At 44.6% G+C, this 21810-nt stretch overlaps 1 protein-coding gene across 5 annotated transcripts in view; it reads right to left on the reverse strand.

Moving 5' to 3' along the window:
- TFAP2B (transcription factor AP-2 beta) overlaps positions 1-14014 on the reverse strand; it is a 32461-nt gene extending 18447 nt beyond the window's left edge. For 2 of the 5 annotated variants that reach the window (XM_056344624.1, XM_056344625.1), the window contains exons 1-3: positions 13799-14014; positions 8448-8906; positions 3143-3203 (exon numbers count right to left, since the gene is read on the reverse strand). In XM_056344624.1, coding sequence (XP_056200599.1) covers positions 3143-3203; positions 8448-8906; positions 13799-13879 — 601 coding nt within the window. In that variant the 5' untranslated portion in view covers positions 13880-14014. Of the gene's footprint in view, positions 1-3142; positions 3204-8447; positions 8907-10138; positions 10292-13798 lie in introns of those variants that run through there. The other 3 variants (XM_056344628.1, XM_056344627.1, XM_056344626.1) reach the window with 3 other exon arrangements.
- Positions 14015-21810: the final 7796 nt, after the last annotated feature.

The raw sequence follows: 21810 nt of genomic DNA on the forward strand, positions 1-21810 counted from the left end.
CCAAACGTGCAGCCGGTAAGCTCTTAAAGCCGAGTTAAATCTGATATTAATGCTCTTGGTGATTATTATCATCTTGATGATTTATCTGGCTCCCTCCCTCCCACTTCCACCGCCCAAATCTTAATGGAACTAGGAGTTAACGATGATTTTTTAATGTCTCGTTGCATTTTTAGACTGTTAATGTACCGCATCCTTCTCATTATTAGTTTATTGATTGTTCATTGACCAGCCCCCTTCAAATCGTATTAACCACCCTCTGCCAGTTTAGATTAGGAGAGTTTAAAAAGCACCTTTCATTATTTCACCGCCACCACCACCCACCACAGTAGAGTTCAGGCTTGGTAGCTTAATGCTCGCTCTAATGGGGCAGCTAAGAGACGAGGGGCCACGGTCCCTGCCTATTGCATTAATAGCTCAAAGGGGGCTAATACAGAAAATTAGCCTTAAACGAGCTCTGGAGATCTCCAAATGAAAGAGCCATTTATCACGCTGGCTACCTTCACTCCACTCGTTTGCTCTCTCTACTGGGAACAACTCATTTCCTCTTAACTAAATTACTTCAGAAATGTCAAGTAAGCTCAGATAGCAAACATAACAAGAGACTGGGTATATGTAATCTATCGTGCGGGATCGATACGTGAGATAAATCGATAGCAGCCTATGAATCCCTGTATAATTTCCTTAATATTTTGGCAACCCTTTTGCATAGACAATTCCCTCTGCAGGCCTCCAAGACTATAAAGAAATAGACACTTGCAGTCTGAATGATATAATTAAGTTTAGACTACACACACACACACACCCCCCCATGCTTTTTTCTATGACGTTGTAATTAAAGCATTTTAGGCACCAAGCTAGGTTTGGATGAAATCGACCCCCTTCAACATTCGTGTAGCAAATATGCATCGCAGGGAGTGCTCCTCTGCACAAAAATCAGCCAGTAGTGTCCTGTCTATCTATCTATGCCATCCGCCTGCAATAACGACTTACAGAGCTGAAATAACTTATTCTTACTTCAAAGTACATCCTCACAGCTACAAACTGCAGGGAACAAAGCGAAATTGATCCTGAACCCTCTCTGTGTTGCTCCTTCTCTCGTCCTGATTAAATATTGTCGGCCACAAATGTGACCCACTATTTATTACCCATTTCTCGTCCTCCGCACCCAGGAAAGTCGCTGTGCAAAAAGAACCAGAGCTCACGATATTCCTTTATGCTGCAAAGTTTCTTGGAGCTCAGCATCACTTCTTAGAAAGCAAATGCCGCTACAGTGACTTTAAAACAGTTGCAGAGGGATCTCAGGATCTTTTTCAGTAACCTAATTTCCAAAGTGCATATATATCTGTTCATCACGGATAAAATCAGAGCATCTCTTCTTATGGCTGCAAACTGGCACATGTATTCCCACCTATATGGGATTCTTTATGTGGCAGCTGCTCGACGTGGGGCCGTTGCAATGCCCATACGCAATAAACACACCTAAATCTATACCTAATACACATAATTATTATCATTCCCATTGTAGTGCTACGCGCGGTCGTAACTGTGCCACCCAGCCCGCCCGTTAAACGTCTCTGCTGTCCTCGTCATCTGAAGGAGGGAGAGACACCGGGGGGAGGGGGCTTAAAAAAAGAGCATTTTGGGCCGGGTGATAAACAGAAGAGTGTTCTGCGAAAAAAATCCAGGTTGGGAAAGGAAAATGCGAGCACGGAGCAACGTTAGAAAGGAGTCTCTCGCCCACAAATCAAGCACCAATTAATCAAATACACCCAAGAGGAAACATCGTGTATGAGGTGTCAAGAGGGGATGGGGAGGGGAGGAGCGGGGAGGAGGGGGGGGGAAGAGAAAAATACAACCAGAAACCATCAGGTTACAGACCCTGAGCACAAAACCTACCGCACGTTCAACCTGAACTAAAACTGGAGAAACAACTCTTTCTTTTTTTTTTTTTTTTTTTTTTTTTTTTAAGTAATTTTCTGCTTCTCAAAACCACCTTCGGCTTTTCAACCGGTGGTCATAAATGATGCTGCTAAACGGTCTTCAAGTTTTCATCTGTCCTCCCTCAAATAACTAGACCTTGATCGTGTGTGTGAGAGACTGTACACGAGGCTTTAAATTAAAAAACAATAAATACACGGAAGGACCTCATGCTGCCTTGAACACATTTTAAATAAACACCCTCCCTGTTATTTTGCTTTATGTTCTAGAAGATCATCTCTATTAAAGTATTTGTGCGCATTTGACAAATAATAAGGTCCTGGAGATAAGTGCTGTTGATAGCAAGCATAAGGGACAGCATTTCTAAGCCTCATCTCTGGTACTTAAAATTGAATCTAGAAATAGAAACTCCTTAGATAATTAAAGATAGCTCTCCCTACATTTGCAGTGTGTGATCTGTTTAATGTCTATCAGCATAACACAACACTAATCGCCAAGCATCTTCGAGTGACTGTCAGAGAAATGTAAAAAAATTAAGCAGCTGCAATACGCCCAAAATGAGTTATTGTAATTACATTTAATTAGTTTAATTAGTTAATTATTTTGCTTACAGCTGTACAAGAGACTGCAAACATTTGTTAATATCACATTCCCTTTAACAGTATGGGGTGATTCTGCAGTTACACTAAATCATGTGCGCATATGTAGAAAGATTTAAAAAATGGGCATGGGGAAGGGGGGATTCTTGGAGGAAGGGGGGAAGGAGGTCGGGGCTGCCTTTCCACAGGCATTGCTTTCTCTCCCCTTCACGTTTGCATTCGCCTGGGAAATGCCTTTAAGCCCCAAAGGGAATCAACCCTCTTCCCCCATTACAAGCCAAGGGGTCCCCATCGAGGACTATGGGGGAGCGGGCGGGGGGAGGAGAGGAGGGGACCCGTGGAAACTGCTTTTGAGCACGGGGTGCTCCATTAGAGAGCATTTGTGTAATTAAACCCTTCGAAGGCCGGGGGAGGAGGGGGTAGAAACTTTTCCTTTCGCGTATCTTCCCTTTTCCCTTCCATCTAGCTGTCCCTCCGATCAACTATCCATCTTGCTGCCATGTATGCCTGCTTCCCGGGTAAATTAATTGCCCCAAAGTAAAAATATATCATGAAGATATTGCTACACAGTAAAAGTTTGTCTAGCTTGTTGGAATAATGCATACCTTTTTTAATGACAGACTGGTCCAATAAGTTCATACCGCTGTTATTGGCATCTTCAACTGACTGTGGATATAAAAACATCACTATTCAAATTGACTGGATATTAAAGAATCGCGTACATAAATCATGTCATTCCAAACTGGAGTTTCTGTTATTTCCATTTATATTAATTCACTAGGGGAGGAGGCGGTTTTGTTGTTGTTATTATTGTTATTATTATTCCCCCAAATCGACAAGGAAATGAAATTCTTACAAATTATATAGTCTTCTAATAAAAAAAGAGGTGTGAAGCATATGGGGTGCAATACTGGTTTTGTTATCTTATAAAACATAGATATCACATAGACTTCTTTGCATTCGATAAAGCTTTATATTTCTTCCTTTGAAAATCTGGCAATTTGGCAACATCTGCAAGATCTATTGCATGACATAAATGAACACGATTAAGACCAACTTAAATTCTCCCTCCCCTTACATTCCCACCCCCTCCCCCTTCCCTTCCACCACCACCACCACCCCCTTTTTTTTTTTTTTTTTTTGGTTTGTTTGTTTGTTTAACCCTGCTCCATCTTAATAATTCAAGGGCCATTTACTTTTTATATATAATAGTTTACATTATGTACTTTTAATTAAAGCCTGAGCAATTCGGAGTGCAGCGCAACGCCCACATCGTATAGGGTACAAGGAGAAAGAGATTTACAGCTCCCGAGGTTGCCTACATGTCCTGAGTCAGGGGGAACTGGAATATACATTATCACAAGGATGAACTATTAAACTGATTGCCTAGAAAAAGTCTCCCCATTTCCCTTTCAAAGCCTTCCTTCCCCCCCCCCCCCGTTTTCTTGCTTTTCTCGCTTTTTCGGCCGGCTTAGGAGCACACCTGTTATTATGGCATTAACTTCTCCAGCAGGGAAGAGAACAAAGACGGGCACAGAGGACAGAGCAAATGTTGGGTTTCATTTCTCAACACGAAAGTGGACTCTACCAAAACCAACCAACCAACCAAAAATTACCGCTGGATCTGCGGTCGGCACAGCAAAATCATTTCCCAAAGAGAAGAGGTGTCATAAGGGCAATTTATTGCAGAATTAGGACAGCTGCCGGTTTAGGGTAAATTCTGGGTTTCAGAGAAAGGGAGGACCTGTGGGCTTCTTGCTTTTATTATTTTATTTTTCTCATTACTATTTAGGGTTTGGGTTTTTTCGGGTTGTTGCATATTTGGGGAGTTGTCACATTTTTTCCCTGATAAGGAAAATGCCTTTACAGCAAAGCAATGATTTTCTTCGCTATTATTTTAACTTTATCTTTGCTACAGCGAAAGGCTGAGCTTATCCGGATCCAGCCCTTATCTCCGGTTCTCTCTGCTCAGCAGAGACGTTCCAGGCGGAATATGATTTAAGAGAAAATTACATCTCACAAAAATGTGACGGAACAATATTTTCCTTTCATTTTCCTGGAATACACACTCAAACGGGGCGCACAGACACACACACGCAGAGCGGTTCCTTATACTGTGTATTTGTGCATGGCTGTGTCTCTCTCTCTCTCATAATCAATAGGCTACATACCTAAAGGGCACAAAATAAAATTACAAAGTCTTCCCTCCTTTCCCTGAGTAGCTCCCAAAGAGGGATGATGAGCAAATCCCGCAGCCCGCTGGAGTGCATCGTGCTGCACCTCCATGGCACAGAATTGCAGGTAAATATGAAACGCCATCTTTCCTGTTCTCTTTAATTTTTTTTTCCTTTTTTTTTTTTTTTTTTTTCCGCCCTCCTTATCTCACCTTATCTCTGGAGTAGATGGCTGTGCCCACGCTTTATGCGTGTGCGTGCACTCCGCTCGCTCCATCAGCAACGTGGGTTAGTTGTTGTAGTTAATGAGAAGACTCCTGTCTGATTTTCTATCTAATTACGCCCTCCTGCTGGGTTTTTGTACAGGATATTCGCTCAGCATGCTGGCAGTTAATAGTCACAGAGAGGATCGTAAAGATTTAATTAGGACTGCATGCGGAAACGTGGAAAAACAACTCAGACTTTTAATTACTAGACTTCTTTAGTTAAAAGTGATACCAGGGGTTACTTTATAAGAGACTTGAGTGTTTTGGTGCAACTTAACTTTCCGTGTCTCTAGCTAGCACGTAGGAGCGGGGACGGCAGAGTGAGTGAGGAGGAGTAGTAGGAGGAGTGGAGGTGTGTGTGCAGGGAGGGGAAAGGTGATGAGTTTCAAGATATACTTGGAAAATCTAGTGAGGAAGATTCCCGTCCCTCCCCTTCTCCAATAATCTGATAGCATGGAGCTGCCTCTATACCATAGATATCCACCACATTCGACAGCCATGGATCTGTCTGAGAGAAAACCTCAAAAACTGATCAAACTGATCTTTTTGTTTCTCTTTAAAGAGTCTAAAGAACCGGAATTATCCCCTGCATATTTTCTTTATTGTATATTTTACTAGTATAACACTATTTTTCCCTAGCCGGGGTGGGGTGGGGGGAGGGTAATATCTGGGGTTGCAGTGTGGGGTTTTTTTTCTTTTTTTCAGAGTCCCTATTAGATGATGCAAATTTGTTTTCAATAAGTAGGTCTTGGCTTCTCTGTGCCCTGTCTGAGGGCTGTAAATTGCAGATTTAAAATTCCTCTCGAAAGGGGCAGCCATAGCAATACAATACGTCCTGTTTACAATAACAGAGCACTATCGCGTTACAATCACTTAATTCTAGCTCCGGACAATGGCTCACACATGGCCTGGATTTGGTGTTTATAAAATAACCACCGTTTCTTTCCGTCACGCACTCTCTTCCTCTGCCTCATTCTCCCTTGTCAGCCCAACCCATTCTCATGGCACGAATTTGATCAGATATGCATAAGCCAAAGGGACCCATCTTTATACAACTATATACCTAGCTATCGGTTCAACTTTTTGGACTACTGGAAAAACAAAAAAAAAACAAACAAAAAACAAACCCCAAACAAACCCAGACTCTGAAGCTATTTGAGCCCCTTCCTGGAAATTCTCTGTAGTATTCGTGGATAATATGTTTATGTCACCTAAACAGGAATCCCTCTAGCTCCTTGCATCTAGAATAAATCCATATTAAAAATCAAGGCGGGAAACTGCCCAACTTCAGCTGTCACTGGTGTGGGGAAGAACAGAAACCGCTGAACGGTAGGAGCGAGTGCTGGGCTTCTTTCCCTCCAGCCTGTGTTAACTTGCAGTTCTTCCTTCACGTGTTTCTCCTTGGGATACCCTCCTCTCTCTCTCCCCCTCCTCCTCAGCGTGAGCCCAAACTTTCAGAAATAAAAGGCCTGTTCCATTTCCCACGGCCTCAGCACCCTAAAGCAAGAATCCCAGCCCTGCTGGCCCACAGCCTCGTCTGTTCCGACCCATCTCCATCCCATCCCCTCCCATCCCACCCCACCCGACCCCGGCCCGGGCCCGGGCGAGCGGGTGGCGGGGCGGCCGCGGGCGCAGCGCTGCGCTGCGCTCGGAGCCGTCGGGGGGAGGCACTTTCCGTCCGTGCTGTGCCCTGCCCGCAGCAGGGGTGGTTTATTGGAAAAGAGAGGGAGACCTGCTTTATTTGAGCTGAGCAGGACTTTTCCTTCTTTCCTCTTTTCTTCCTTTCTCTCTCACTTTCTCCCTCTCTCCCTTTCCTTCTTTCTTTCTCCTCCTCCTCTCTCTCTTTATCTCTCTCTCCTTTTTCTTTCTCCTTTCACTCTTTCTCCTTTTATCTTTCTCTCTTTTTTTTTAACCTCTTTCCCTTCCCTTCTCTTTCTTTCTTTCTTTCTCACAGGAGCACAACAATTACCAGGTTTTCTTCTGGGAAAGTGTAAATATCAAAGCACAAACAGCACTTAACGCCTATCGGTTGTAGAGAGAAAGGAGAGCGATCCCCTTTCTGCCTTCACAGGGGCAAAACTCGCCTTGACCTGCAAGCCAGTTTCTGTGAGCCAGGAATGCGAGACGAGACCTGCACATCACGCCCGTGGGGGTCAAGGGCTGCCCCCGGGTCTCAAAACCAGCTTGGAAACCCGCAGAAACCAGCCACCCGACGGCCACTGAGCTTGGAGGCAGAGGCAAATCCAAAGAGAAATCCCTTCCTATTTCTAAAGCAACTCACCCCAGCAAAGCTCGGAGATTTTCCCCTGAAGCCCTAAGACAAGCCTCAAGCCAATGCAATACAGCTTCCCACCCCACCCCACCCCCCCCCCCCCCCGCCACATCTCTGTCCCTGATTCCTATAATGTTCAGCAGGATCTTTTTTCACGGCTTTTTTTTTTTTTTTTTTCTCAGCCTCCTCTTTTCTCCTTTCCCTTTCCCCTTTCTTTAACTTTGAAGTCCGTATCTCATCCAGTGGTCCATATCTTTACTTATCCCAAGCCTAAATATGGATGTGTGATACTTAAATTTGGCGGAAAAAAAAGGAACGGGGGAGGGGGGACACCCCCAAATCCTGACTAATAAAGCCTCATGCAGGACCTGGACCCTGGAGGCTCCGGCTCGGGGGTCCCCACCAGCTAGCCATGCCCTGCTCCAGCAAGGTGCAAACCACCCCAGCACAGAAGCTGTTAAAGACCTTTCTGTTTTTAGGAAATAACACGTGATGATGAGTTTCGCGTGGGATAGAAGAGGGCTGGGAAATACTGTCCTTTGAGCACGGTGAAACTCCTTTGTTACCCAAAAGAGAGAATAAGCCTATTTAAAATCAGTGCTACCCTACCAACTATACTTTAAAAAAAAAGGGGGGGGGGGGGGGGAAGCTTGTTCCTGATCACCGGTTATTGCTTTTGGTTTGGGTTTGTTTACATTTTCCCTCCCTCCCGGATAAAAAAATGTAGTAATTGGACAGTTTCATCAAAATCCCTGAACTGCAGGAAATTGGTTGGGGGGGTGGGAGGGGTGGGTGGGGGGCGAAGGGAGCTGAGATTGCATGGGAAATAACTGGAATTTGAAAAGCCAGGCTTAAACTCTGCCAGCTTTTGAAACACGTGGAATATTTGGAGCAGTATGTCTGCCATCCCCTTGCACTCTGCTGGCTTGCCGTGCAGTGGAGGCTGTACAGAGCACAGCCTGTGCGTGACAGCGATGAAATAAATTCTCCTAGCGAAAAAAAAAAAAAAAGAAAAAAAAAAAGAAAGGGGAGAGAGGGGGGAGTATGACAGTTATAACCCCAGCGCGGAAAAAGGATGGTAACCACCACCCCCACCACCCCCAGTACTGCTGTAAAAGCCTCACTGACAATTCCTAGCCGAGGGCTGGGTCTGCAGCCTGGAAGGCATTACCCAGGAGAAAGAACCTCTGTGCCTTACCTGGACCTCCTCCATCCCTGGGTGTCCGATGCCATGCAGAGAAAGGCTGTCCCCCATGCCGGAGTCAAGGCCATGGTGAGCTGAGTGCAGGAGGACATCTGGCCTCCGTACTGAGTGGTAGTCCCGCCTGGGGTCCAGTCCCGAGAGCTGGGGCAGGGCGGCCCGAGGCTGTGGCAGCAGTGACCCGGTTTCTGATCCCACCTCTTGCCTCTGCCTCTGTCCCCAGGGGTGCTGCTGGGGTTGATGCAAGGGGTTTAGGGAGTAGGGGTCATTGACATGGGAGTAAGGGTCCTGGCTTTGGTGGTAAGGAAGAGGCTGGTAGGGGGGTGGGAAATAAGGCGGCTGGAAATCCGAGGATGGGGTGTGAGAGAGCGGAGGAGCGCTGGAGTAGGGTCCCTGGGAGACGGATCCCAGCTGGGACAGCCTGGAACTGTGGCTGGGCACTCCATCATGCCGGTCCTACAAGCGGAATGAAAGAAAAACAACAAAAAAAGAGGACCTTTAAAAAAAATAAAAAGGAAAAGGCGCACAAACCCATCCCAAAATAAAATACAAATGTAAACAGTTGTAAAGTAGGGTTGAGACGTGCCCCCTTCCCCTACCGCGGATTAGAAATGTTCCAGCGTTTCGCCCCCAGGTCGTGTGTATTCCCAGTAACTATCAAGAAGGGGGAAGGGGGGGTGGGGTGGGGGTGCGTGTGAGGGAGAAATGCTAACTATCATAATTAAAAATGTAGGACTAGTGCTCTATATGCGTGTATGATCTGTGACTTCAGTCCAGTAATACGATTCCCCCTCCAGCAGCCCCCCAAATAAAACCAAAGGTAAAAAAAAGAAATAAAAAAATTTAAGAACCCCCAAACCACCCATCCTTCCAAACAATCCACTCCTTGTGCTGCCTAAAGTTTCCAAACATCTGTTTATTCCCCCTGCTGAAGTCCTGAAACTCAAAATCAGAAACCCATCTTCACGTGGAAAAGACCAAAAAGAAAGTTGCACTTCTCGGAGGACTCCGAGGTAAGAAGTTGTGCCAAAAGGGACTTGGGAAAAAAAAAAAACCAAAATAAAAATCACAGGGTCTCTTTGTATGAAGAGAATCCACCCCATTAAAAAAAATATTAAAAAATCAAATAAAGTTAAAATGAAACATAGGTATTGAACAAATCCAGTCGCTATGAATTTCTGCAGCAACTTCCAGTGTCTTTTGTCTCCTTTTCCAATATTATATTCCGGAGAATGGGGTGGGGGTTAATTGTAATGAAAAGTCTTTGGGGTGGGGGGGGGACGACGTGTGTGTGTGTGTGTGTGTGTGTGTAGGCTTCAGAGAAAAGGTGGGAGAGGAGTTTTGTGGAACTCCACCGCGCTGAAGCTGCGAGGCTAAAGTAAACAAGAAAAATATCTATTCCACAAAGTGTAGTTCAAACCCCCACAAGCAATGGCACACATGATTTAGAAAAAAAAAAAAAAGAAAAAGAAAAAAAGTTTTTTCCCCCCTGCTCTCCCCCCCAAACTCCCCTAGCTCAAATCGAGAACACACAATGCAAAAAGGGAGAAGCAGCTGCAAGCCTCCTCCAATTATTGTGCTAAATTACCAAGCCAAAGGCGTTTAAAAAGAGAGAGAGGGAGAGAGAGAGACAACAGATCGAGAGAGAGAGAACATGCAATTCTAGTACAACATGGATCCAAACTCACCATGGCGGAATAGGTGTGGACTAACATCTGGAAATAAAAAAAGTCTTGTAATAGCTAAAAATAAAATAATGGTGATAATACTAATAATTGGAGGGAAAAATATCAAGGAGATCTGCAAAGGGACGTGTTGGACACAGGAGAACAGCTTGAGATATTTCGAAGTCTATCCATCAAAGAAAAAAAAAAAAAAAAAAAAAAAAAGACCAATGCCCCCAAAACCGAGCCTGGAAACCTCTATCTACATATATGATTTACCCCTCCCTCTCTGGGTTCCCCCCTACCCCCCCCCCCTTTTTTTTTTTTTTTTTTTTTCCTTTGAGCTCCCAAATACAATCCTCTTCAACCCAAGGCTAGGCTCAGACTGCTCCGCTACCCCTTCCTCCCTTTCCTTCTCTACACCGCCTCATAATAATTGATATTCATGACTATTAATATTACACGACTACTTTAAAGGGAGAATGCAGGACCAAATGGAGCGTGAAGCTGGCAGCCAGCTCGAGAGCTCCCCTACTATTGTAAATGACGTTCATTCAGTGGAGAATTACTAGATGTAATCAGACGAGGGGGGCTGGCAGAAGCAGAGTTTGGGGAGAGGGAGAGGGGGGAAAAAGTTTAGCAAGGAAGAGGCATAACTTCAATTAACTCGAGCGGAGGAAGATGCGGAAAGTAGACACTGCTGAGCTGGAGCAAGGAAGTGAGTTGAAGCAATGCTAGAGGCGAAGAAAAAAAATTTCCTTTTTTTTTTTTAACATTTAATTATACAATCCTAATACGAGGAATTGATTGCCTTTGGTGCTTTTGTTCTTGTAGTCGTTTGTTGTTGGTTTGTTTGTTGGTTTTTTTTTTTTTAAAAAAAAACTAATAATGAAGGAAAAGAGGTTTTTCTAATCCTTTCCTTTTCCTTTTTTTTTTTTTTTAAAAAAAAAGAAATGGAAGAAGAAATGTGCAGTCACTACAATATACGTCTATTTACAGCGAAGATTAAGCCCTTCTGGTGCATGTTACAGATCGTATTTAATCGCAATAGCCAAATAAATACTTGAATCTGCGTTGAGTTGGGGTTCACATTTTCTCAACCCTGTTCCTCCCGCCCAATATGAAAAGAATAAATATATATGTACATATATCTCCCGATTTTCACCCAAATGTAAAATGTATGCAGTGAATTTTAAAGGATAGTAAATTTATAGTTTTGAGGCAAAGCCAGGGGCGATATAAAACCTTTTTGATGTTGCAGGAACCCGTTCAACTGGACTGTCTGCCATTTCTGTTAAAGTTCAACTTACGTTCCTTCCTAAATAGACTCACACTTCCCAGAGCAGCACACACCCCCCCCCGCGCGCGCGCACACACACACACTTTTGTTTTAAGAACAGACTCAGTTTAAGTGGCTGAGACGCCCCTACTAATGTGTTGTTATTTATAATTCGGAAAGAAGAGAGAAAAACGATATATATATATATTAAAGATAAATCTGGAGGGCTTCAGCTCTTAAAAAAAATTAACAACAATTTTTCCCTCTCTCTTTTTTTTTTCTTTTTTTTTTTTTTTTTAAGGCTACACGTTACAAAACGTCTTGGAGCGCACCCCACGGTTAGGGTATACCCTGCCCGCGGCCAAATCCCACCCAACTGCTCCCCCAAGTCTGCCTCTCTCCCACGGCAATGTGGAAACACGAGTGTCCGTAAAAAGCACAGCGGCTTAGAAAACCCCTTCAAAAGGAGGGTAGACAAAAAAAAAAAAAAAGAAAAAAAGAAAGAAATCCCCGACCTCACTGGCCAGGGAGGGGAGATGTTTTGTCGCCTGCTGCTGCGGGCAGAGACAATGGCCGGGCTGCGCCTGGGGATGGGGAGGGAAAAGCAGCGAGGGCTCAGCGGGCTGGGGATCGCCGGCGGGACACACACACACGCACACACACACGCCGGGCTGTGCCTATTCTGCATATGCTGGGTTTTGCCAGTTGATAATTAGCTTGACGGCAGCTTTTGGGAGTGGAGACATTTCTCCCGTGCGGCCGGCGGATCCCCACCCCACTGCCCTCCGTCCCGTCCCGTCCCTTCCCCGGCCGGGCAGAGCCGGAGCTGTGCCCTCCTTCTGCCTCTTTCTCCGCTTTTCTCAGGAGTTTCCCCGCTGTAAGTGCGAACGAGCTCCCGGACGAGGGGGGCTGCTGCGCCGCCGCGGGGCTGGGGCCGGCGGAGCCCCGACGGCGCTTCACCGGGCGGCGCTCCCGGCCGCCCCTAACCCTGCCCGGTACACGGTACCCAGACCCTGCCCGGTACCGGACCCTGCCCGGCCACTGCCCAGCCCGTGCCCGGTACCCAGCCCCTGCCGCGTACCCAGCCCCTGCCTGGTACCGTGCCCTGCCCGACCCCTACCCGGTACCCGGCTCCTGCACGGTACCCAGCCCCTGTCTGTCCCCTGCCCAGCCCCTGCCCGGCACCAGCCCCTGCCCGTCACCAGCCCCTGCCCGGCACCGGCTCCCGCCCGACCCCTGCCCGGCACCCAGCCCCCGCCCGCCCCCTGCCCGGTACTGGCCCCTGCCCGTCCCCTGCCCACGGAGCAGCCCCCGCGCTGGAGCTGGCGGCTTGCACCCTTCTGAACCATCTCCCCGCCGCTATCACTGTGCAAATGCCAGCCCCAAATTAAAAAAAACGAAAGAATACAAATGAAAATACAATTTTGCAGAGAGCCTTTCCTCACACATCTTTCCCTCCCACCCCCTTTTCGGAGCAAATCCAGCACGCTGGATAACTTACAAGAAATGCAGTCGCGGCTCCCGTTTGGGAAAGATCCGGCTGAGGAAACCGTGCAAAATTAGGAAAGGTTTCGCGGTGTTTGCGCTGTGGGTTTTTTTCCCCTTCAAAGCCCCCACCCCACCCCCCACCCCCCACCTTGGTCTGCTTTTTGACCTCGAAAATAACGCGGAAGTCTGAATAAAGCCCACAACTTTTCGTGTCCGCGGACTCTGCGGAGCTGCCTTTGAATGTGTCAGTTCGGGTGTGTGTACTCACATACGTGCAAGAATGTATGTGCCGCTTAATTAATGCGAGTATATGTATACGTGCACATCTTATCTATCGGTATATAGGCATAAAAAGTCATAAAAAACGTATCCGATTGTGAAAAGAAGAAAAAGAAAAAAATTTTCTAAATTCTGGTGGAACTTAGCTTGGAATTGCAAAATAAAAAATAAAAGAAAGAAAGAATAGAAAGAAATATATCCAATCCCTGAATACCAGATGCTGTTTCTCTTCAATTTTCAGCTCTTTTTTTTTTCTTAACGTTTGTCCATATTTAATCGAATTATATTCAATTTGAGGTCTAAACAATCAAACTCTTGCCTTTAAGTTGCCTCATTCCAACCCCCAGATCATTTCTTTGATGTTTTAAATCGCATCAAACAGCTTTTCCATGAAAAAAAAAAAAAAAAGTTTAGGGCTTGGCATAGTGAATACAAATACACAAATAAATAAGCATTTAAGCATTTACTCTTGGTTTCCCGTCTCTATGCTTGTGTGTGTTGGTGTATGCGTGTCTATTTCTGCCTATATGTATATGTAGAGCTATATATGTATTATATTGTCATGCCTGTATCTATATACTAGATGTATATTTAAATATACATATACTCTCTTACTCATATGCATATTATATACTCACCTCATAGATATCTTCATACTTGACATTTTCAACCAGTTTCCAGAGCATGATGGCAGGCTGTTCTCTAGGAGGTGAGTGCATTCATGTGAAGAGCAGATGTCTGGATTCTCAGTACTTCTCTGTCTGTAATGATCCATCTATAATTGGAAATGGGGGACAGACACCAAATCCGACGTTCCTCTTCCATCGCAACTTATATCTGTTGTCTGAAACAATAGGCTGCCGAAGTCTACCTCAATCGGATAGTAAAAAACATTATCTGTTACATAGTTACATATATCTACAGACATATAAGCGACTAGATATATACATATACACACATATATAGACTTAGGCATATAAAGCTATATACATACACACAACTGCACATACACAGACCTACATATGCATGCACATAAACACATGTATATCTTCGAACATGTAACTTTTTTCCATGTACAGGTATATATAAATTGACATAATTATGCATGTAAATTACCTATATTCTTGCCTATGCAGGCACATGTATACTACACGTTACATATACATGTATACATACAAACCTGGTCAATGTATATAAATGCATATTTGTGTATATATTTATACATCTACACATATATATATGGTTATACAGTGATCACATGTCTTACGTGGTGCATATATCTGCTATTTTAGTAGATGGATAGATGGATGGATAGAGAGATAGAATGGAGAAATTAATGAATATTTCTTCGATGGTATTTATATTAAAATAAATAATAAGTTGCCTCTGCACTAGGCGATTCATCATTTACAACGAGATATTACGCTTTTCCCCACATGCAATATGCTTTTATTTACATGTCCAGAAATTATCCTCTCATATGCAGTAAAACACCAAAACAGCGTCTCATCAAGCACATTCAAGCAGATCTAAAAGGAGTGAATTTAGATCAATGATTTCCATTTGAAAGCCTTACGTTTCAGACTTGGACTGTATATTTTATAACTTGGAAACACTTTCTCTGGGAAAAAAAAAACAACAAAAAAAAGAGAAGACCAGGAAAAAAACAAAAAGGAGTTTAGCAAACCCTTCTCTGCACACGTTTGAATAGCGATTAGCTACTTTCTGAAAAGGGTTGAAAACAGAGTTGGGTTTGTGCATTTCCCGGGTAGCCCTTGGTTTGGAAGGGGAGAGGAGGAGTTGGACCATTTTTAACCTTTATTTTTTTTTTCCCCCAGGCAAACCTTCCTTCGCATTGTCCTTTTTTTTTTTATTTTTTTTTTTTTTATAGCACGTTGTACCGCAAAGAGACAACCTATTCTGCAGGCGAGCAGAGCCCATCTCTGACTTTGAAAAGAAACAACTGAGCTTTGCAGTGGGCTGGTGCACCCGGGGGGTGGGGGTGGGGTGGAAGGGAAAAAAAGAGAGACACTGAGGCAGAGAGACAGAGAGAAAGAAGGTGTTTCTAAATTCAAGGTCCTGTCTCTGGAAATTTTAAGCTCTGACTGTAAGGTTCCTACAAATCTTTGTTAGTCTGCATGGGCTCCTATGGGAAAATACATACTGTCCTTTGTACTTTCAAAGGTCCTACAGGTAAAGGCGCATATATATATATATACACAATCTCGAAAACGGTCGAACTTCATCAGAAGACACTTCTGGTGGTGTTTGGTTGGCTGGTGGGAAGGGTGGGCTTTTCTGTTTCTGTTCGCTTTGGGCTCAAATTAAAGCAGAAAGCATAAATTCATCCCTTTCCCCTTCAGCCTCTATAGCTCCCCCCTTCCAAAATGTACATCTTCTACTAAAAATTCAACCCTCGAAAGGCAAGACACAAATAACAACCAGATATTGTAACAGGAGCTGGACAACGGTCTTGCTGGAAGTTGTTGAAGCAGACAGGAGTTTTTTTTTTTCTCATCACAGACACCGCTGCGCAGAGGAGGAGCAGAAAAGGGCACATCTTTTAAGTGGGTTGGACAGATGATTTCAACCAAAGCACTCGTGTAAAAAACGCTGAAAAAGGAGAAAGGATGCATGCTGTTTGCATGTGGAGGTGCAGAGATACCCATGCAGCCACCCCACACATGCTCTCATGAGCTTATAGATCTGTATGGCCCTCTTAGAAAAAAACCAGGCTCATAAAGGGACACTGTCATCAGTAAAGTCTTTTGAGTCATGTCCTGGGAGGCTGGCACAGGGCAGAGTGAATGTGCTTCGTGACAGCTCATGCTTTACAATTCCGTGGCACCCTGAATTAGATATGCTCTCTGTGCTGGGGGAGGGGAGAGGAGGGGGGGAAAAAGAAAAAAAAAGAAAAAAAAGCTAAATTAAACTTGCCTACCGCTGACTCTTTGCTAACAGAACGGCATAGACACTCTTTGCTAACAGAATGGCATAGACAGTAAATTCTTACTTTCAAATCCCACTATTACTACGTTTCGCTCGCACTTGCGAAACGTGAAAAACGTGTCTCAAGCGATCATTTAGGAAATTAAACTGAACAAAGGTCCTTCGCGTTCCGGGGGCTTGTTTTGCACCCCCCACCCCCGCAGCCTCCTGAAGTCCAATTTAGTAATTTCTAACAGGAAGCCTCGCACCAATTTATACCTGAAATGTGCAATAAACCCTGGGGTCCAAAAATGCGAGGCGCATACTCAGAACTGACCATTACAAGCTACAGTTTCAAACCTAAACAGATTTAAATAAAAAAAAAAAAAGAAAGAAAGGTGGTGTGGTGGGGAAGCAGAGTTTTTTTGGCAGTTTGGGAGATTGCAAAAGGACGGGAAAAACCCGAAAGCCTTGTTGTTTTCAGCGGTGAGCGGGGCAGCCGCGATTGCAAAGGAATATTTTATGTTTTTTAAAAAAGAATATTAATAGTAATAATGATAAAAAAGATAGCTTTCCAGCGCGGCCCGGCTGTGCCGGGGGAGCCCCCCGCCGGGCAGCCGCAGCGGGGCCGGGCCCTGGCCCCGCGGCCGCGGCGGCGTTGAGCGGGGCGGCGGCGCCCCCTGATGGGGCTGCCCTCCCGCAGCAGCTCCCTTCGCACCGCCCCCCCCCCCCCTCCCCCGCCACAGGGCGGGTACACACAGCCACACACCGCCCCTGCTAGCGGTGATGCCGGTGTCAGTGTTTCTGCCGGTAGGATAAAGCAGCAGGTTCTCATTTACACCGATTTTGTATACCCCCCTCCCCAACAGTCCGCTCAGTGTTTGAACCTCCACGCCATAATTAAAACAAATCCGGTAGCCACCGCTTTTAAAGGCGGTGTTGTAGCCTGGGTGAAATATCCGACTCATCTCAACGAGCTGGCTGTTAAGGGCCCTGGGAGGAAGAGGACCTGCAGCACCGTGATGGCCACTTCGGTGAGAAGTCAGAAAAAACCACAACCCCAAACCCAATCTTAATTCAACAAGTTATGCTTCTCTCATGTCATACGATGTTTCCTAGATGATGTGTTTGGTTTTTTTTTTTAACTTTGCCTGCACCTAGTCAAGATCCTGCTTTCGGAAACGGGCTTTCAATCCGGCTCTGACTTTCAAACCCAGCGTGGTTTATCTAATAAAGCATATCCCCCTCTGCATCCAGCCCGCAGAAAATCCAGCGCTCGTTCGAGTTTAAAATAAATCCCATTTATCCCAGCGCCCTCTGCTGCCCGCTGCTCGCCCGCACGGCAGGCCGGCTTGCTGGCACTTGGAACTGGAAAATTCAGTCTTTTTGGACGTTTGATACCGTTTCTTGTCAGCTACCTTTTTTTAAAATTTTTTTTTCTTTTTTTCCCTGACACTTTTCTTACATATGTTCTCACGTGTATTTCAGAATTCAGGATTTTTTTATTATGAAGCTTCTTTGCATTTTGATTCACAGGCGCAAAAACAAATCATCTAACATCACGGTTATCTCAAAATGTAGCTTAAAATTTGCTAAATAAATAAATAAATAAAATTTATTCATGGTTCTACAAAAATCATTGCTTTCCTGTGCATTTTATACCTTTTCTTTCTGGATAGTAGCAAAACTCATTTCTTAAAATAAATCCAGCTTCCTATATTGTGTGCTGGAAAATCTAGTTTCCCTATTACATCTGCAGACATAACCAGGGTTTTTCATAGAATGGTTTGGGTTGGAAAGGACCTTTAAAGGTCACCTAGTCCAACCCCCCTGGCAATGAGCAGGGACATCTTCCAACAGATCTGGTTGCTCAGAGCCCCGTCCAACCTGACCTTGAATGTTCCCAGGGATGGGGCATCTCCCACCTCTCTGGGCAACCTGTGCCAGTTTCACCACCCTCATTATAAGAAGTTTCTTCCTTATATCTAGTCTGAATCTACCTTCTTTCAGTTTAAAACCATTCCCCCTTCTCCTATTGCTATAGGCCCTGTTAAAAAGTCTGTCCCTATCATTTCACATTTTCCCAAAACTACAAGTACTCATTCTTCATAAAGGGATGTCACCAAGCCCTCTCACTGCTGCCTGCTCTCATAGATGCCAGGAGCAGTTTGTAGCAAGCCAGGAAAGCTCAACCATGTGCTGAGCCCCTATGGACAGGCCCAAACTGTTTGCCACATTTAATAACATTGTGGGGAAGAGTCTGCAGGCTTTCCTATCAGTGGTGACCTCCCTGGGACACCCTTTGCCACAGCCACTTTCAGGCTGTTCCCAAAGCCAGGATCAGGGTGCAGGAGTCACCTCTGGGCATCAGGACCCACTTCCCACTGCCCTGGGGCTGCTGACGTCCCAGCACCATGGCTTGCAGCCAGAGAGGACAGGGCAGAGACAGTAACTCCACCTGAAAAGCCTTCCCTAAGAAGGGCTCTGAAACATCCTAGTAACCATGCGTAGGAGCAAGCAGGCTAGAAAGGGCTGGCATGACCGTTTCAACCATCCGTACCACCCACCCATGAAAAGAAGAGGCAGAAATATCTTCCTGAAGTCAAGTGGAGTCTTCCCGGTGATTCCTGACCATTTCTATGAGAGGAAGAGAGTAAAAAAGCCCTGCAGCAGAGAGCCTCAGCAATGAACCACCAACCCAAGAGTCACCAAACAGAAATCCCACTAGCTGGCTTGTTGCCTCTGTCTCTCTCCCATTTTTAAGAGCATGTTTATAATGACGTCTGTTAAACTCAAGGAAGGCTTTAGACGACTTTTTTCTAGGAAGACCTGGGTCCTGTTAGCAAGTAATTCTTAGTATGTTTGAAGATATTTAGGCTGTTTTCTGGAGGGTATTTCTGCTGTCTTTGCAGAAAACCTTTGGGTTTTCTCTTTGTCTTTCCCTTCTGCATCTGGGTCTCTTGGGATGGTGAGGAATTGCAAGGGATGAGTGACAACAAGGAATTTAGGACAATCAGGGACAACCCTATAGAAATTTCAGTCCTTACCACAAGAAGACACTGAAGTCACCCTTGGTAAATATTTCCAGCAGAGAGAGAGGACACTCTGCTGTTTACTTTTGGCCGCAACTGTAAAATCATCAAACGGCTGGAAAATTGCAGAGAGGAGAAAAATTAAAAGAAAAGAGTAGGTGGCTAGAGAAGAAATTTAAAAACAACATCTCAGCAATTTGGTATTTTTTTTTAGGATGAGAGTATTCTCAAATATGAAGAAGCAGATAGCTCCAAATCAAACAGCATGATACAAAACATCAAAGTTTGTTTTGAGTTAGTAATAACAAATATATGCACTCATAGCCAGCTGAGCCACACTGATACAGTCTGAAAGATAGTCATGTTGAGGAGAACCCTGTTCCCTGTTTGGTGAAACAATTAAAGTTTTGGATTTCATAGAATCATAGAATCATTTAGGCTGGAAAAGACCCTTAAGATCATCAAGTCCAACCATAAACCTAACAGTGCCAAGTCCATCACTAAACCATGTCCCTAAGCACCACATTTACACATCTTGTAAATACCTCTAGGGATGGTGAGTCCACCACCTCCCTGGGCAGCCTGTTCCAATGCTTGATAACCCTTTCAGTGAAGAAATATTTTCCTAATATCCAATCTAAACCTCTCCTGGCACAACCTGAGGCCGTTTCCTCTTGTCCTGTTACTTGTTACTTTGGGAAAAAAGACCAACACCCACCTCGCTACCACCTCCTTTCACAATCCCAGTTCCCTCAGCCACTCCTCATCAGCCTTGTGCTCCAGACCCTTCACCAGCCTCATTGCCCTTCTCTGGACACACTGAAGCACCTCAATGTCTTTCTTGGAGTGAGGGGCCCAAAACTGAACACACTGATTCATCTAATCATGACAAAAAATAAGGTCAGTTGTCACTCATCTAGCTATGGTACTCACTCAGCCACCAGCCTTTGATAGCAGGAGTCCCAATTTATACAGCCCAGGATACGGTTGGCTCTCCAGGTTGTGACTGCACATTGCTGGCTCATGTCCAGTTTTTCCCAGTCTAGTTCTCCCAGACTAAGCCTTGCACAGCCTGTAGGCTATTTGGAAAAGGGGCCCTTGCCAAGTGTTGTCTGTATTATGATACTGAGGAGAACTCTGATATCCAAGTTTAATTATGTACCCTACTCATGTCTCGGAGTTTTATCCCTCTGTATTACCTGTTTTTTCACAAGAAACCTGGGTACATGATGTCAACAAGGACATGGGCCTTGAAATAATGTGGTGGGATGCCTCACCAAACACCTAGATGCAGCTTTGGCATCCCCTCTTCAGAACTGTTCTACATGCTCCAAACTCTTTAGAGCAGGAATGATGATCAGATCTCCAAGGATAGGAATGAAGAGCATTTCAGGCCTTTTTTATCATGCCACTATCTCTTAATTTTTGATTTGGTCTGAGGTAGGTGCTCAACTTAAGACAAGGGCAGTGAACTTTAATTAGGTGCTTGGCTTCCTAAGGCAGAGAGTGCAAAGGCTTGCTCATGTCTTACCATCCCTTCATATGAGCTTGGGTTACTCCACATTCCTGGCTTGTGTCTCCTTGTCTTAGGACCCAAAACTCCCTTTGCTTTTTAAACAGGAATCCTGAGTGCTAACTTCATGCCTTTCCATGATTGACAGGAAAAGCAGGACTTAGGTGATGCAACATTGAAGTCTTTAGGAGCGATCTGCCACTGGGTGATTTATCCTTCGTAACACGAAGGGGAGTCTGGGGAGTCCCGAGAATTTCTGTCACAGCTGCAGGGTTATCCTTCCTCTTCCATCCACCTTTTGAAAGTGAATTAGTCCTTTCTAAACCCACTTCCTCCTAGAAGCCAAACAAAACACACTGAAAGGTTGTTAAACTTGTGTCCTTAAAAATTTCAAACTAAATGTATAAGGATATCTTTCAGTTTCCTCAACTGCAATATTGATGCTTACATTTGGAACCAGCCTGTTCATGTGAATAAAGCATATACTTTTTATTTCTTTATTGTTCCTATTCCCAAACAAACCCCCCTGTATTTAACCAGAGTCACATAATCAAGGACAGGCAAACTGCAGCCGTTAAAGGGAGGTCTCCATTTTATGGAATGCTTAATACGACAGAAGGTTAGGAGATTCCATTTTTATTCATTTAATTTAATTCAGCTGTGTTTATGTGGATACAAATTGTTTGAATGTGATTTGGCTGAAAAATAATCTTTAAGTTGTATTTACACAAGGAAATGCACTCCTCAGGTTTTAAGTCACAGCCTGTAGAGCAAATTATCTATGATCAAGATAGAGCATTTAAATTTTGTGGCAGGACAGAGTTAATCAGTTTTAAGGAAAGAGAAGAAGAATTAAAGATCTGGCATGTTATCTGATTTGAGAATATTTTTTTCCCTCCAGTATCACCCTCCCTCCCTTTCTTTTTAATTCCTCCACTCTCTTAATTTGCTTTCTGGCAGTAGGCACTCAGATAATACGACCATAGGCAATGCTTTAGGGAGTTAAAAGAATTCTGGGTGCATGAAAGGAGACACAGCGAATTGAGCAAACTGTATCTACAGGGGAAATGTATTTCAGGCTCCCCAAATTACTCATAACATATGCAGAGTCACACCATTCCCTGGATGCTTCCTTCAGTTTGCTCCTATACTGTGCTGTGGCCATCAGGGACTTCAG

This window comes from Falco biarmicus, chromosome 6, assembly GCF_023638135.1.
Source record: "Falco biarmicus isolate bFalBia1 chromosome 6, bFalBia1.pri, whole genome shotgun sequence".
NCBI lineage: Eukaryota > Metazoa > Chordata > Aves > Falconiformes > Falconidae > Falco > Falco biarmicus.